The sequence below is a fragment of the Oryctolagus cuniculus genome, chromosome 10 (genome assembly GCF_964237555.1).
Source record: "Oryctolagus cuniculus chromosome 10, mOryCun1.1, whole genome shotgun sequence".
NCBI lineage: Eukaryota > Metazoa > Chordata > Mammalia > Lagomorpha > Leporidae > Oryctolagus > Oryctolagus cuniculus.
In genome coordinates this window covers 60,391,851-60,408,107 of record NC_091441.1, presented here as the reverse complement: position 1 = coordinate 60,408,107, position 16,257 = coordinate 60,391,851, and the positions used below count along the sequence as shown (strand labels likewise).

Here is a 16,257-nt window from a genome sequence, read left to right as displayed (position 1 = left end):
TCAAAATAGTCTTTCCCTGATTGTCATTATGATGTATAACTTATAAAGAAAAATCAGAACTCAAAAGTTATACCAGCCATCTCAGTCAAGTGATCCCTGGTTGTTCTGTTCAGGTGTTGGTATCTCCTGGGGATCTTTGGACCACTCCCCTGCAGATGGTATGATGTATGATGGTATAGATGCTCCTCGACTTACAACATGGTCGCTTCCCAATAAACCTGTCATAAATTGAAAAAATCAAAGTCTAAAATGAGTTAATACCCCAGAAGCAGGAGACACAGATAGATGTTTTATAGACATGACTGGAATGGGAAAATACAAAACATAATATCCAAAAACCACTGGCATCATGGTGTGTGTGTGGGTTGTTCACCCTCATTGGGTTGCTAACTGGGAGTTGGAACTCTTGCTGTAACTGCCCAACACCATGAGATCAGGTTACATATTGCTCACCCAGGAAGAGAGCAAAATTCAAAACTCAACATTTCAAGTAAAGTTTCTAGTGAATACAGATGATTTTCACATCCACCACCAGGCAATAAAAAAATCCCAAGTCAAATCATCATTGTAAGTTGGAAGCTGTCCGTGCTTTATCTGTAGGACTTTATCTCTTTGAGAAAGAGCAAAAAGAAAAACTCAGAAACAAATATGAAAGTAACTAATACCCAGTCCTTTGAAGGAGAGCACATAGATGGGTGTTTGCTGTATTGGCCTTTGTGCTTCCATGCATTTTAATTTTTCCATATAAAAAACAGTGGTATTATCAAATAGTAATTACTAAAGCAAACTGGTTAGTCCAGAACCAATGATCATATTGCAGCTGAAACCACTTCAAACCATGCTGTTTGTTTTCTGTTTCTTGAGAGAAAGAGACTATAACCACCACTTAAAGTACTCTTGGGGCAGGTGTGTAGCCTAGCAGTTGAGAGGCTCACAACCCACACCAGTGTGTGAGTTCAGTTCCCAGTTCCAGCTCCTGACTCCAGCTCCCTGGTCCTGTGCACCCTGCGAGTCAGCAGGTGATAGCTCCAATAGTTCAGTCCCTGCCACCCACAGGGGAGACCTGGATTGAATTTCTAGCTCTTAGCTTCATCCTGGCCCAGTTCCAGCTGCTGAGGACATTGGAGGGTGAACCAATGGATGGAAGCTCCACTCTGTCTCTGGTTTTCTCCTTGTCACTCAAGTAAAATTTTAAAGTTAAAAAAGTGAAATTCAAGGTTAGCCCTGGAAGAATGTACTATACCTAGACTTTTTCTATACAGAACATTTTAGTAACAGTTGGGCTGTTTTGATATGCACGGGAAAAGCCAGTATATTTCAGTTGCTATTTCTTGTACTGTATATTGAGCATCCTTGAAAGGAATATTTTTCTTTCCACTCTGCTGTAAGTTGATAGTGAATAGTTTAGACTAGTTTCTTCTTTTTTTTTTTAACTTTTATTTAATGAATATAAATTTCCAAAGTACAGCTTATGGATTACAATGGCTTTTCCCCCCCATAACTTCCCTCCCACCTGCAACCCTCCCCTCTCCCGCTCCCTCTCCTCTTCCATTCACATCAAGGTTCATTTTCAATTATCTTTATATACAGAAGATCAATTTAGCATATATTAAGTAAAGCTTTCAACAGCAGACTAGTTTCAAAACAGAATCAAGATACTTCTTTTTTCTTTATCTCTTTTTTAAATTAACTTATGGCTATTTCCTTTCAACTTTTTACTTCCACTTGTGTTTACCATTTATTGTTCATCAATTTCTTACTACCTTAAGGAGAATTTACAAACATACATTTACTTTCAGGAGAAAAAAAAAAAATCAGCTCACATACCAAGTGGGTATCTACTGGGGAAAAAGAAAGCAAACAAAACAAGACCAAAAACTCCATTGGAATGTCTTTCTTAAATGAAAGTGTGTTTTTAGTTCTCTGGGAAAGAAAGTTTGGAAGGCAAGGAACTCTGAATTGTCACCTGCTTGTCCCAGACCCTCTTGGTTCCATGCTTTCACTCAGGCCCAAGTCCTTATTTCCCTTCCCCGGGCAGGAAAGATTATCAGCTGGACACTGGTAACGCAAGTATCCTGGAGCCGGTAGGAAATTTCCACCCAAAGAGTAGGATGGTAAAAACCCAGGGAAACAGAGGGCCACACTCAACCCCACATGTCATCCCTAGGACTCTGAATCTCGGGCTCTAGCCAGACCCCAGTGAAGGCAGAAAAATGTCTCTGTTTTACTTTCAAGAAACATAAAAGGGAGCCCCTGCCCACATGGTGGTGTCACCCGCATGACGGCTTAGCGCTGTCTTCCTTGTGAATAACTGCCTCGCTCAGCTGCTCTCACCGTGGCGCTCTGTTATACCAGGCAGTCCCATGTCAGTGAGAACCATTGGCTCAAGGTTTCCAGGGGTGTCAGAATAGCTGGAGTTTCTGTGCTGGATCCCAGGAGCTATGGAATGCCAACCAGCAAGTGGGAGACCCAGGGACCCTCAATCTAAGCTCCCAGGACTCATTCTGAGATTTGCCGCTACCACAGTCCTACCCTTCTGCAAGACAATTCACGGAGGTTTCCACAAACTTCAGAGTTTGCCTGAAGTCATGTATTCATGTGGGAAGTGCCTGTTCCATGTCCGTCTCAGATCTGGGAAAGGTCACCCATGAAACAGACCTGTCCCACGCAACCGGGATGTCTGGTCACTTTTAAGGTGCCCAGACTTTGTTTTTTTCCTCTTTGCTTCGGACCAGGGCAAGGGTGGTTCTCACAGCTGGCACACCCAAAAAGGAAGTATGGTTTTCTGATCCTAGATAATAACTAATATTTATTAAGTGCTTACTATATACTGGACAGTACCCTAAGCAATTCCTAAATTAATGCTTCTAACCTTTTAAAACTTTTTTTTCAATTAAAAAATTTTAAAAGATTTATTTCATTTATTTGAAAGTCAGAGTTACAGAGACAGAGCTGGTTCACTCCCCAAATGGCCACATCAGCCAGGGCTGAGCCAGGCTGAAGCCAGGAGCTTCATGGGCTCCCTTGTGGGTGGCAGGTGCCCAAGCACTTGGGTCTTCTTCCACTGCTTTTCCCACACCATTAGCAGGGAGCTGTATCAGAAGTGGAGCAGCTGGGACTCAAACCAGCATCCATATGGGATGTCAGTGTTGCAGATGGCTTTACCCACTACACCACAATGCCAGCCCCTCTTTTTTAAATTTTAAGGTTTATTTATTTTATCTGAAAGCAGGATGAAGGAGAGAGAGAGCTTCCATCTACTGGCTCAGTCCCTAAATGGCAGCAGCCAGGGTTGGACCAGTCTGAAGCCAGGAGGCTGGAACTCCATCCAGGTCTCCCATGTGGGCGGCAGGAACCCAAATATTTGGGCTACCTCCTAGGCATATTAGCAGGAAGTTCAGTCACAAGTGTAGAGTAGTGGCACTCCAGGCACTCCAACGTGGATGTACGTGTCCCAGGCGGCAGCTTAACCCATGGCACCACAACACTCACCCCTGCTTTTAACCTTTAAAAACAACACTACAAATAGGTAACATTGGCCCCACTGTACATATGGAGAAAACAGAAGTTAAGTGACTTGTCAAAGCAGTAGCTGGCAAGTGTTGGAGCCAAAATCTGGCCCACTCCAGGCCTGAACTCGTAACTGCTGTGGCGCCTGTGTCTCTAAAAACTGCCTTTTCTGCTCCTGGGATGTGGAAAAAGAACAATGCATACAACTGATTAATTAAACTGAAAAGGAAACGCATCTCCAAAGACTGAAACAGACTGGAAGCTGGCTTTGGCACAGGGGCTGAGTCACCACTTGGGACGCCTGCACATCCGGTTAGGTGTACCTGCGTTCAGCTCCTGGCTCCTCTGTTTGCCATCCAGCTTCCTGCTGATGAGCCCCCGGGAGTTAGCTGGTAGTGGCTTAGGGTCTTGCTACCCACATGCAAGACCTGGATGGAGCTCCTGGCTTCTGGCTTCAGCCTGGCCCAGCTCTGACTGCTGTGAGCATTTGAAGAGTGAACCAGTGGATGGAAGTCTCTCTCTCTCTCTCCTTTAAAATAAAATGCAAATGAAAATTTTAAATAAAAACAGACCAGAAAAAAAAAAAAAAAAGAAAAAAGCAACAGCTAGGAGGCAGATGCCTGCCCATGAATGAGCTGTTGGCTGACTGGCCAACAGGTGTGGGTACACAAAACTTGTGAGTCGAGCCTAGATACCCTGAGTACCTCGAGCCGTTAGCAAGCATGACAGAGAAGCAAAATACTGGGAAAACCCAGGGACAAAACAGAGGCGCGGTAAATTTGTTCACATTCGGAGCCGCAACAAGGTTCCTTAAATCCTATACCGTCCCTCCCCGCGAAGATTTCCGCCTGGGAGAGAGCTTCTCCCAGTCTGGTTTCCTCTGAGGGAGCCCTCGCCCCTTCCCTCCCGCCGGCAGGACCTCCCATGGACCTCCCCGGAGGCCCAGCTCCCGCAGGGCAGCGGCGCGCAGGCTTCCCGGCGCGAGGCGCCGCCGCCACGGACGCTGTGCGCGGAGCTCTCTGCCGGGTGCCAGCACGCGCGCCCCGAAACCGCGGGACTGCGCACCCAGCCAGAAGTACCTTGTAAAGGGAAAGATTTTCGGCACAGTACGTAGGGAAGCAAACCTATGATCGCCAGAAAAGTGGGCAGTAGAGTTTAGACGCTAGCGTGGAGCTGGCGTTCCCTGGGGGTTAGAAAAGAAAAAAGAAAAAACTTTTCAATGGGCCATGGGTCCTTCCTGACAGTCCCCAGTGGCTGAGCTCCGGAAAAAATATTGGAGGATATGGATGGCATCTCTTGATTGGCAAGAGATTCCCCTCTCCGAGTTAGGATTGCTTTTCTTGTGCTTAGGTTCCGATTAGAAAAAAAACAAGCCAGGAGACCACCACTGCAGCCTCCATAAATCCGTTAACTACACTGGTAAACCTTGACATTCATCCTTGTGGTAAAAGAGGCTGAAAGAAAAAACAACCGTTTGCTTCTTCTCTCGGTAACATCCAGGGCTGTGATGGAAAACTCCATTACTCCCAGAAATGTGCATGACGGGCATGTGTTTTTCCAGGCTGATTGTGTGCTTTAACCCAGGAGCACCTGGGATTGGGCTGTCCGGGTGGGCGCGTGCCGGCGCTGGTGCTGTTTTCCCTAATCGTGACAGCGTAACTTCCGCTTTGCTTTACCAGAAGAAATCTCAACAGTGAGGCATAATGTGTAAACTTCTTGTATGTTTGCTCTTTTCAGTTCTAGGGAAAATCCGAACCGCAGTGGGCAGTGCCCAACTTCTCATGGCGCAGAAATTCTACCAGTTCAGAGAACTGTGTGAAGAAAACCTGGTAGGTAACACGCCCCGTCTCCACGACTTCCTTGCTAGTTCCTTCAGAAGGTGCCATCAAGACGGGTGCAACCAAAGGAAAACTGACTTTGAACCAAGGCAAGGCCACTTAGTGTCTCTCACCTGGCATAGAGTTTTCCAATGAATCATGTCCTGCTTTTCTCAAGATTAAGAAATATTTATTTTACACTTAAATAATCTTAGAAGAAAAAAATCTAATCAAGTTAAAACTCCATTTCCTGCTGTCTTGTAACTGAAAATTTTCCATTTTCCTCACTTTACATGGCATCTCTGATTTTATTATTCTTACCTAAATATGGAGCATACTAACATTTCAAACATAATGGTACTGAGAAAATCATTTTGGAGAGCAATTTTTCTTTGTGAAATAGCCATCCATGGCCATTTCCTAGCCAAGAGGTCTCTGTTTTAATTCAAGGGCCAGAGGATGAGGGCCCTTTATCTTTTCTCTCTGATATAAAAAGAACAATTCAGCCTTCTTGCCATACAAAAACAAAATAAAGCAAAACAAAAATAAAAGCACCACTATCAACAACAGAATTTTTAAAAGTGACTTCAAAATGAAAAGGCAAGAGCTTTCTTATATATATGCCTTTAAAAAATGCTGCTATCTCCATGAACATAACTCCACAAAAATAGCTTTTCTTGCTCAGCTGGTGGTAAGGCTGGATCTAGAACAAAGAAAATGAAAACCGACTTATGTATCTTGTGGGAGGTGAGAACATGATTTTTGCAATCTAAATAGCCCAAAATATGATTTTAGAGTTTTAACTGCTTCTTGTTAACAAGGACAAATATGAGAGAATACTTCAAGAAATGCATGGACAATGGAATTAAAAGATACATTTATGTGGGTGCAAAAAGTTTAAAATCTACACATAGTTTTTTCATAATACACATTTTTATAAACTTTTTGAAGATCCCTCGTAGGCATGATTTTCAATTTAAAAAAAATTATTTATTTACTTGAATGGCAGAGTTACCAAGAAAGAGGGAGAGACAGAGGGAGAAAGAAATAGCTTCCATCCAGTGATTCACCTCCCACAAATGGCCACAACTGCCAGGGCTGGGCAAGGCCAAAGTCAAGAGCCTACAGCTTCTTCCAAGTCTCTCATGTGGATCGCAGGGGATATTCCTCCACTGCTTTCCCAGGCCTTTAGCAAGGAGCTGGGTCAGAAATGGAGCAGCCAGAACTCGAACTGGCAGCCATATGAGATGCTATTGGTCACAGGTGACAGCTTAACCTGCTAAACCACAGCGCTGGTCCAAATTTCAAAAATTTTTTCACCCAAACAAATGTGTCTTTTAATTCCATTTTCCATGAACTTTTTTGAAGTACCCTCATATAGACTGAAAGGGAATTATTTTGGCAGGGATCAACCACGAGAAAATATAAAGCATGCAAAAGTTGGTAGGTACTCTCTCTCTGTCTTCTCCAAGCCTTTTTTCTTTGGACACACACACACACACACTGTAGCTTGTTTTCCTCTTTCTCAGCAAAAATTACCAGACCCTTCTTCTTGCTCAGAAATCTATTTTGGATCATGAGATAACTTATAGTAGCAAATGTAATAATAAATGAATTCAATTCAACAAATATTTTATTGAGATTCAATTATGTGCCAGGTACAGAAATCTTACTAATTTTCAATTTTCTGTTGTGTCACAGATCTTAATTAATGCAATCCTTTGTTAAGTGTACAGCAGCTCATATAAAGCCATTTTGCTCAAACTGGCTGGTAGATACACGAGGAAGTCACTAGGTCCATACAATAGGGAAAACACAGCACACCTTGAGAAAAGAATGTGATGAGCCAGTATATTAGGAAATAAAATGCAAACATTGCACAGATTGTAAAGATGAAATTGCCAACAAAACTTTTTGAAAATTTTGCAAATTTCTAGGAAATGTTAACCTCATTTAAGCCAGTTTTGACGTTTCCTAGGCTCCCATTTGTTGGCCACTGGAGGAGAAACTTAGAGGGTGACATACCAGAAGCACTAAAGCAGGGCCACACTGAGGCAGGAGAGCCACTGATACAGGTCCAAACAGGCTCCCATGGGGAATGTCAAGACCCCTTCTGTCACAGGCCATGCTGAGAGCTTGTAGACTTCTGATCTGTGGAGTTGATAGTGACATCATTTTTATGCTGGTTTTACAATGAGAGAAATGGGCATAAAAAAGACTAAGAAATCTGGCCAGGGCCCCATTGTAACAGGCAAAGCCAAGATTCAAGTCCCAGTCTGGTTGACTTCCATTCCTGTTGATTGCACCTTTAAGGGAGGGGAGTAGGCTCCACCCCTGTGCTGCAGGAAGCCGGCACTGCAGGTGGCGGCTTTACCTGCCACACCACAGCGCTGGCCCCTGGAATACATTTTACAACTGAACCAAAAACTTTTTTTAAATTTATTTTTTATTTTTTTGACAGGCAGAGTGGACAGTGAGAGAGACAAAGAGAAAGGTCTTCCTTTTGCCGTTGGTTCACCCTCCAATGGCTGCTGCGGCAGGCGCGCTGCGCCCAGCGCACCACGCTGATCCAATGGCAGGAGCCAGGTGCTTATCCTGGTCTCCCATGCGGGTGCAGGGCCCAAGGACTCGGGCCATCCTCCACTGCACTCCCTGGCCACAGCAGAGAGCTGGCCTGGAAGAGGGGCAACCGGGACAGAATCCGGCGCCCTGACCAGGACTAGAACCCGGTGTGCTGGCACCACAAGGCGGAGGATCAGCCTAGTGAGCCGCGGTGTCGGCCCCAAAAACTTTTAAACCTTAGAATTTATCTCTTCCAATGAATTTTGGAAGGAGGGGTAGTTTTAGAACCATAAATTCATTTTTTTTATTTTTATATTTTAGAACCATAAATTTATAGATATGTTTATATTTATATTTATTGTGAGCCAGACCTAAAATATCCAAGGACTTAAAAGTTCTTTCTAACCTATTTACTTGGATGGCCATCAAGTTTGAACACTCTCTGACATTTCAATGATAACATTTTTATTAGAGGTTAGTTTGAAAAGCACACAGTGCCTCCGTGTTATTATATGACATGAGGTTTCAAGTCTGTTCAGTTGCCCAGAATACCCAGAGGTAGCTAGAACTGCCATTCACCAGGCATACCACCACCCCCTGACGCATGGTCGCTGCCACTCGTCTGACCATAAGTGCCTTTAGCTACTGTTGCAAGTAGGGAGCAGCGAGGAGCATGATACCATCAATCACTTAGTTGTATTTTTTCAGTCTTAACTCATATGAAGTCAAGTTCATAATTTCTATTGTCAGGCATATGTGAATGGGGACAAAGTCCGTCCTCAAAACCTAGAGAATATTTACTATTATCTAGCAAAGGGTCATGAACGTATAATATATGTATGTATAGATAATGCATTCTTGCATTGCCTATATTATATTTTGATCAATTGAATACTAATTTCAAATCAGTCATATGATAAAGTGGCTTTCTAACATCTTGATTATTAAACATGCTACTTTGAAACACCAATTCTTTTATAATTTGTTATTATTTGCCCTAGTGTTTCACTGAACATGAATGTTAAAACTAATTTCATTATCTGGTCATATTCTAGTCTTATTTATTTATCTTGTCTCTGAATACATTGTGTAGCATGGAGTAAAATATTGAGTCTAATAATATACTGCATTTCTTTTTTGAAGACAGCATTTTCATTTAAATATAGTCTTTTAAAAAGGCATCCTGTAGATCACACATTCTGGGTTTGTTTTTTTTTTAATGTTCAGACACCCCCACACACACATTTGTATTGACTGATGTTGCATCACAAGTTTGACAACCTTGACATTTGAGAATCACTGACTCAAATGGATGAGTGTATAAAATTGCCATTCGTAGCCTCACTTTTATCTCCTGTTTGAAAACCAAAAGGAACTCATCTTCCTTATGTTATCTAAACTATTTGAAAAGGCCTCTTTGGCCCTGGGCTTGTTGTCAGGATTGCTTCTAAAGCATGAATATTTTTCTTTCTCTTGTACAGAATCCAAATGCTCATCCGAGGCCCACCTCCCAGGATTTGGCGGGGTTTTGGGACATGCTGCAGTTGTCCATAGAAAATATTAGTATGAAATTTGATGAACTTCATCAATTAAAGGCCAATAATTGGAAACAGATGGATCCTCTTGACAAGAAGGTAGAACAATGTAGATTTTGTATGGTTCATTTAAAAACCTGCACAAACACTGGACAGTCTAAATAGGCTTCTGCATTTAGTGCTGCTGTTTACAATGTGAAATGGAGCTGATATCATACTCATTTCATTGTAATGACAATGTTTACATAGTAATCATTTGGGATATTATCTGTAATATGTTTCAGGCATATTTTTAAAGAAAAACCTGTCTTTGTGAATTGGAAAATGGGAATGTGGCTTTTTTTTTGTTAATTAAACTTTAAGTTAAACTATTTTAGTCACTGGAAGGAACTGCCTCCATTTTGCTTTTTAAACTAAAATAAATGACATCTTCAGTGCATGATTCCATAGAACAAGAGTTCAACTTCCTTACACCCTTGGGATGTGGTTCCAAGAAAAATAGGAAGCCCTGAAAAATAACTGACTTTGAGAATCATCTCAGAAATATAGCAATGAAGAAATCACTGTTGTTCAAGTCTAAAAGCATACACCATACAATTTCACAGTAATCATAAGTGTGGGGATTTTTTTTTTTTTCAAAAGAATTTTTATTTTCGGTTGAATTGCCTTGGGGGATATTGCTCACTGGGGTCCTAATGCAAACGTTTAGAAATAAAAACCTGAGTTCTTTTATTTTAATTAAACAAGTGCAGTTTTCACATTTGATGATGGGAGAGGGTGTCCACCAGACTCACACAGGTATCCAGTGTCCACTCCCCAGGCTGGCCTGTCATGCACGAGTGTTTTTCACCCTTCGCTCTCATGGCCTGTGATCAAGAGGTTCACCTTGTGAAAATTAAGAATGGCTCTTCCTTTGAAGCAGTGATGGTCCTGCCTCTCAGGTGTCCTCACTGATCAGAGCTAAACAGCAATCCGATCCATTCTGCTGCTGCTCATCGTAATCTCAGGGTTCCTGGGGCACCGGCCCCCCATGAGAAATCCAGTCCCCAGGGACAATGTGTAAGCAACAAGAGGGCAATGCTGTCATCTCTGTGCCCCCACTTGCAGTCCAGCCACTGTCCAGCCAGGGGTCTCCGTGTTAAATATGAAAGCACCGTTGATGGGGCAGGACCTCTCACTTGGGAAGCCAAGCATTTGCACCCAGTCTGATTTTCTTTATGTGTAAAACTGGTAAGCTAGACAAGCTTTTAAGTCTGTCTCCTTTTAAGAAAACTCTGCAGATGGTCAACACGCTGGTAAATGAATCTCCAGAGCTGATCTAAGTTCTCATTCATTGATTTAAAAAAAAGAAAAAGTTGCTAAAAAACATGTACAAGGAAAGGAAAATGACTAAAAAGTTTCCAGTATGGACACTTTTTAAAATAAGTCCACTGAGGTACCCAACATGAAGATTTCAAACATCCAAAAGAAGTGATGCTAGGAATGGATATAAGTGAGCTGCTGATATTTGCACAATCAGTAGTTAGATTGATTTTTAAGGCTTTTAAACTATACTCTATGACCAGCCCATTCTATCACTCCGTGGATGTGAGAGGCACATTTGTTTTTATGATAACTGAAAGTATTTTGCTTGAAAAGGAAACGTCAAATCCAGGTAAATCTGTTCTCAACCTGGGGGCTCAACATCCTCCCCGTGTGCCCCCCCCCAAGTCCGTGGTGGTTCAGAGCCCCTTCACTGTGCCTGCACTGCATTTTTTTTTTTTTTTTGGGCCAAAAGGATGAATGGCTGTTTATTTATTTATTTGCAATGACACTGCAAATGGATTTTATAGTTTGATGCTGATAAGAAGGATGACCAGTTTTTGGCTTGTGCTAAATTTTCATGGCACAATTTCTGTCGCTGTGACTACAACTGCCGTGTGGGCCAGTCATCCGGAGGCCCCTGGGGCCTGACTTCCTGCAGTCATCTTGGATCTGGCTCCCCTCCCGACCATAGGAGATCTCAATGTCCTCCCTTCCCGGTAACCCTGTATTGCTGTGTGTTCCCGCGGATTGCGCAAAAGGGAATTACTCACTGTGGCATCAACAAAGCTAAAGAACACAGTCTGAGAACCTCTTCCTCCTTTGGTTAGGCAGACTGGGGGAGAGAGGGAGGCTGGCTGGGTGGGCCGGAGCAAAGAGCGAGCCTCGAGCCTCGGATGTTTTTAAACCACGAACCCAGCTCGTACCCCTGCCCGGTGCCTGGCCCCTTAGAGGGGAGGCAGAGTTCGAGCTGCTGCTGCAGCTGCTGGCTCTCCTTGGCCCATCCTTGGCACCAGGAAGAGCCTGGGGAGGGGGTTCCAGAGGACGCCACACTCAGTGTGCTGGGAGTGCAGCCGTTCAGCAGTGGGCATTTTCAATACCCGCAATACGCTTTTGGAGAGACCTAGCTAAGCATTCTGTCCTACCCTTGGCCTTAAGCTTACCAAGTGGTGTTTTTTTTTTTTTCCGCTGCATCTTTTGAATATCCAAGCCAGAATAATGAAGAAAAAAAACATATTTATATATGTATGTATGCAGTGTGCAGATCAGAACCAACCACCCTTAGGTTAAAACAGAAACAAAACAAAAAAGTGTGTTCTAACTACTGACCTATCCCAGTTTTTCCCAAGCTTGTCCTGAGAAGCTGTGTAATGTCCTGAACCTTCTGCTTTGATCAGGAGAGAAGGGCCCCTCCTCCAGTGCCAAAGAAGCCGGCGAAGGGCCCCGCGCCGCTGATCCGGGAGCGCTCGCTGGAGAGCTCGCAGCGCCAGGAGGCCCGCAAGCGCCTGATGGCCGCCAAGCGCGCCGCGTCCGTCCGCCAGAACTCGGCCACCGAGAGCGCCGAGAGCATCGAGATCTACATCCCCGAGGCGCAGACCCGGCTCTGAGCGCCGCCGCCCGCCAAGTATCTGTCCCCCGCTCCCGCCCTACCCCGGCCCCCTCCCAGCCCGTCCGTTTCTGAGCTCAGTGACTTCCACTGTCGTGGTGTAGTTGTCCACCTCGCAGGAGCCGCCCCCGGCCACCCCGCTCCCTGGACCAGTCTGCCCATCTTCCTCACCGAACCTAGCCCCGGATCCTGATCCGTCACCCTGCCTCATCCACAGACCCAACCCTTTATTTTCTGGGCCAAGCCACACCCACCTGTGTAGAAAGGACACCTTTAGGTCACCTGCCATCCTCAGTTCTCTCAAGCTAGTCTGTTCCTAGACCTCAGCAATATAAAACCATAGGGTATTTCAGAAATCCAGTATCACAGGGCGATCCTTTGGGACTTAACGGTCTTCCATAGGGAAGAATCGAGGGCTCCGATCCCCTTTATTTCCCCTAAATGGTTATTCTTTTTTAAAAAGCAGAGGGAGCACTTTATTCCCAACCTCAGACATCACACCGTCTCACCAGAATCAAGGAGTGACAGGGAGAAAGGGGACCAAGCAGGCCTGGGGGTGGGGGACCCGAATGTGTAGCCGAGAAGGGAGACAGAAGTCAAGTCCGCAGGTGCTGCGGGCACCTGCGCCACTCACAGCTGCACAAACTGCCTCACTGTTACTTCATCAATCACAGCTTCAAATGTTGCAATCAGCAGAAGATTGTAAATTCGATCTTTCAGGGAAATTAATCTATTCCGAATGGCAATAAAATGAAGAAAGGCAAGGCCATGGAAGCCCGGATGGTTTCAGATACTAAACAAGGGATTTTTTTTTTTTTTTGTCCTAGTACTAAGAACATTTAGATCTGAAATGTTTGGTCAACTTTCATTGTGCTGTGTATATTCTGTCGTTGTGGAGGTGGTTTTTCAAGGGGAGAGCATTGGTTCATTTGTTAGTGTCCACACTGGTGGGCCTAATGACACACATACAGGCACACATCTGCCTACAGAGCATGGTGGCAGCACAGCTGTTTTCAGAGACCAGTTGGGGTTTTCCTATCATCCCTTCGAATGCTACACGTCCATCTGTTTTAACCCAGTAGCTCATATCTCAGATGCGTTTTCTCCTTTAGTCTCCTCTCATGATGATTCCGAGTCCAATCATACCCCCCAGCATAGGAGTCTGTCCTATGTCAAATAGATGAAATAAATTCTCTAACCCAATAGACCTGCTGCCTCACTTCAAAGAGCTGCCTAAAAGTCACCTAGAGGTTCCAGGTAGTGGAGAAGAAATCTGACCCACTGGGGTCAACTGCCAGGAGGTGGGGGAAGAGGGGATAGGGGTTGGGGTCTGCATCATGCTGATATAAACACTGCAAGAACGCCAGGCTTTTGCCAGAGAACGTTGATTTACATTTGTAGTCAGAATTGATGGGCAGTATGCCTTGGCGTCTAGCTGAAGTTGTTGTTAAATGCCCTTACGCGTAGCAGTTTAAACATTTCGACTGTGGCAAACTTAAAGTACCACTAGCATTTGGTGTCCAGCTCACACACCCTAAAGCATTGGGAACTACCATTGAAAAATGAAAGACTTTTAAAAACATAACATCAAGTATGCTTGCACCAGAGAAGCTTTTAAAAGAACACACTCTCATAGCCAGGTGCTAATTTAATTTTACTTCTGAAATTAGGAGGGTTCTGGCAACAAGTATTTTCACGGACATACTCTAAAACCACTAGAGAATTCGCTACCTCTCAGAGCCATTGATGCTTTGAGCTATCTTTATAAACAGGGCACAAATGTTTACTGCTGTGGTTTACAAGAAAAGGGCTACTAACTTATTTAAAAACCAACCAACCAACTTGTAACTAGGATGAATAAAGCATCTTTCTTGAGTGCTTTGTAGCATTGGAGCATACGGAGATTTTGAGCTTCGAGGATTTGCTAGTTTTAGAAAAAAATCCACCTTTTTTTTTTTAACCTTGTAGCAGCGATGAAAGGTCACACAAAGCTTGTGTGGAGTAGGGACAACTGCCACCTTGGGTAGCCTAGGGTCACATTCATTATGAGAGTGACTTGGAACTCACAGATTAATATGACAGAAGCAGCATCCATTCCAGGACCCAGGATCACAACAACTACAGCTCTGAGCCCTGAAGTTGAGTTAGTTAAGATTTGGGTTAAGAAATCGATTTCTAATACAATTCAAGATCATCCTACAAAATTTTCTTTGGAGACTGATTTATCCCAGGATCTTTTAATGAGAGACAAGAGGAGGCCTATTTATCTTGTCTAAGGGAACGGTATTTGTATATTCATAAGCTATTTTTGGTAAGAATTTTAAATCTTTTAGCTGAACGCCTACAGGGCATCATGACCTTTGCCTTCCTTAAAAACACAGCTGAAATTGTACAAACACTTTATAAAAAGCCAATTATTGATGTGAGAACACCACCCCACACGATGCTGCTTGCTAACCACTTGACCCCTGAAACTGACATTCATGAGCATAACCTTTGTTACATTGTTCTTTTTGATGTAATTTGTAGAAATGTTTTTTAGTTCATAATGGAAAATGTATGTACCCTGAAAAACTACTTATTTTGTTTAACTTTGGTATAAAGGTGTTGGGCATTTTCTTGGGGAGGGGGGGTTACAAAAGCAGTTTGTCTCCCACATCAAAAACGTTCAAAAAAATTAAGTATTTATTATATTTTTTGCAGATGTTTCCATACAATTCACATAAGCTTTTTGTAAAGAGAGATGAAGAAATGGATTAAAGATTTTTAATATTTGAAATGGTAAATAGAACTAATTTATTTGTAATATATTTCTGTTATTTATAGATGTTTCCTTAATGTTTTACTGTGCATCACCACTTTAATTTAAGCCTTATCCTTGTGAATTTACCATTTCTTTTTTAAAACATGTCTAGATGCATATTTTAAATAACTGGAATGTAAAAATCACTAGCATATCTGACTTCCCAAATGTAATTTTTAAAAATTATTTTGGTTTGGAAAAAAAAAAGATTCATTTGAAAGCCTTCAGATGGAGGGGTGGGGAACATTTTTATGGCTTTATGAATTGGAATTTCATAGGCTTATTTACCTAGATTGTGTGTGGACAAAAAAATTTGTAAATAGATGAATGTTTCCCATAATGTAAAAAGAAGAAATTAATAAAATAATTAATGCACTGCTCTCAGGTCTGTGTGTTCTTACTACAGAGTCATGCATCTTCCAGAATAGAACTCATTGTCTTTTGGGAAGAATATTAAAGCAGTTGAGACACAGATCCTATCTTTCTGACTTTCATTGTGACAACACGTTTCTTATGCACTGTTGAGCAGGCAGGGAGATCTTGCAGCCTATTGAAGGCATTCATTACTGAAGAACTAAGAAGTCCTTTCATTCAGAGAATTATATATATGAAGTCTTGGGTCAAGACCTACAAGAACTCTATGGCAGTGAGAATCAGGTACATTTTGTGGTTGAAGTTGCTAGCCTCTCAAATGTGTACAAACGTGTGTGGATCTCATCCACATTTTTTCCTACACAAAACAACACTTCTGGTTTTCATTCCGTCCTCAAAGTCATGAAAACTGCTCACTGAGGTTTAGTGACTTGCCCAAGGTGGTCCAATGACTAAGGGACAGATTTGAGTCCCAAATCCCAAATTTCAGGTCACTCCTTCTTCAGTGCTATCTCTATCACGCCTCCCACACTGGAAGTAGGCAGCTCTTTGCCACTGTCAGTTTCATCTGGTTTTCATTATGGTCATATTTGTAAACCTTACTTTATAAACAAAAGTACAGATTTACAAAGAAAAGGAAAGTTAGAATTTTTTTTTATGAAGTGGACTTGCATTTATCTATTGCCTGATACCTGTGTTTACAGCGCTTCTTCCTCAATCCCCTACCAAGTTCTTGGGCAAACCCATTCA

At 42.9% G+C, this 16,257-nt stretch overlaps 1 protein-coding gene across 28 annotated transcripts in view; it reads left to right on the top strand.

Moving 5' to 3' along the window:
- Window positions 1–15,519, top strand: part of DLGAP1 (DLG associated protein 1) — a 1,071,624-nt gene extending 1,056,105 nt beyond the window's left edge. For 23 of the 28 annotated variants that reach the window (XM_070050435.1, XM_070050436.1, XM_070050434.1 and 20 more), the window contains 3 exons: window positions 5,248–5,339; window positions 9,371–9,523; window positions 12,124–15,519. In XM_070050435.1, the coding sequence (XP_069906536.1) occupies window positions 5,248–5,339; window positions 9,371–9,523; window positions 12,124–12,333 (455 nt within the window). In that variant the 3' untranslated portion in view covers window positions 12,334–15,519. Of the gene's footprint in view, window positions 1–5,247; window positions 5,340–9,370; window positions 9,873–12,123 lie in introns of those variants that run through there. The other 5 variants (XM_051852114.2, XM_051852115.2, XM_051852111.2 and 2 more) reach the window with 1 other exon arrangement.
- The last annotated feature ends 738 nt before the right edge of the window (window positions 15,520–16,257 follow it).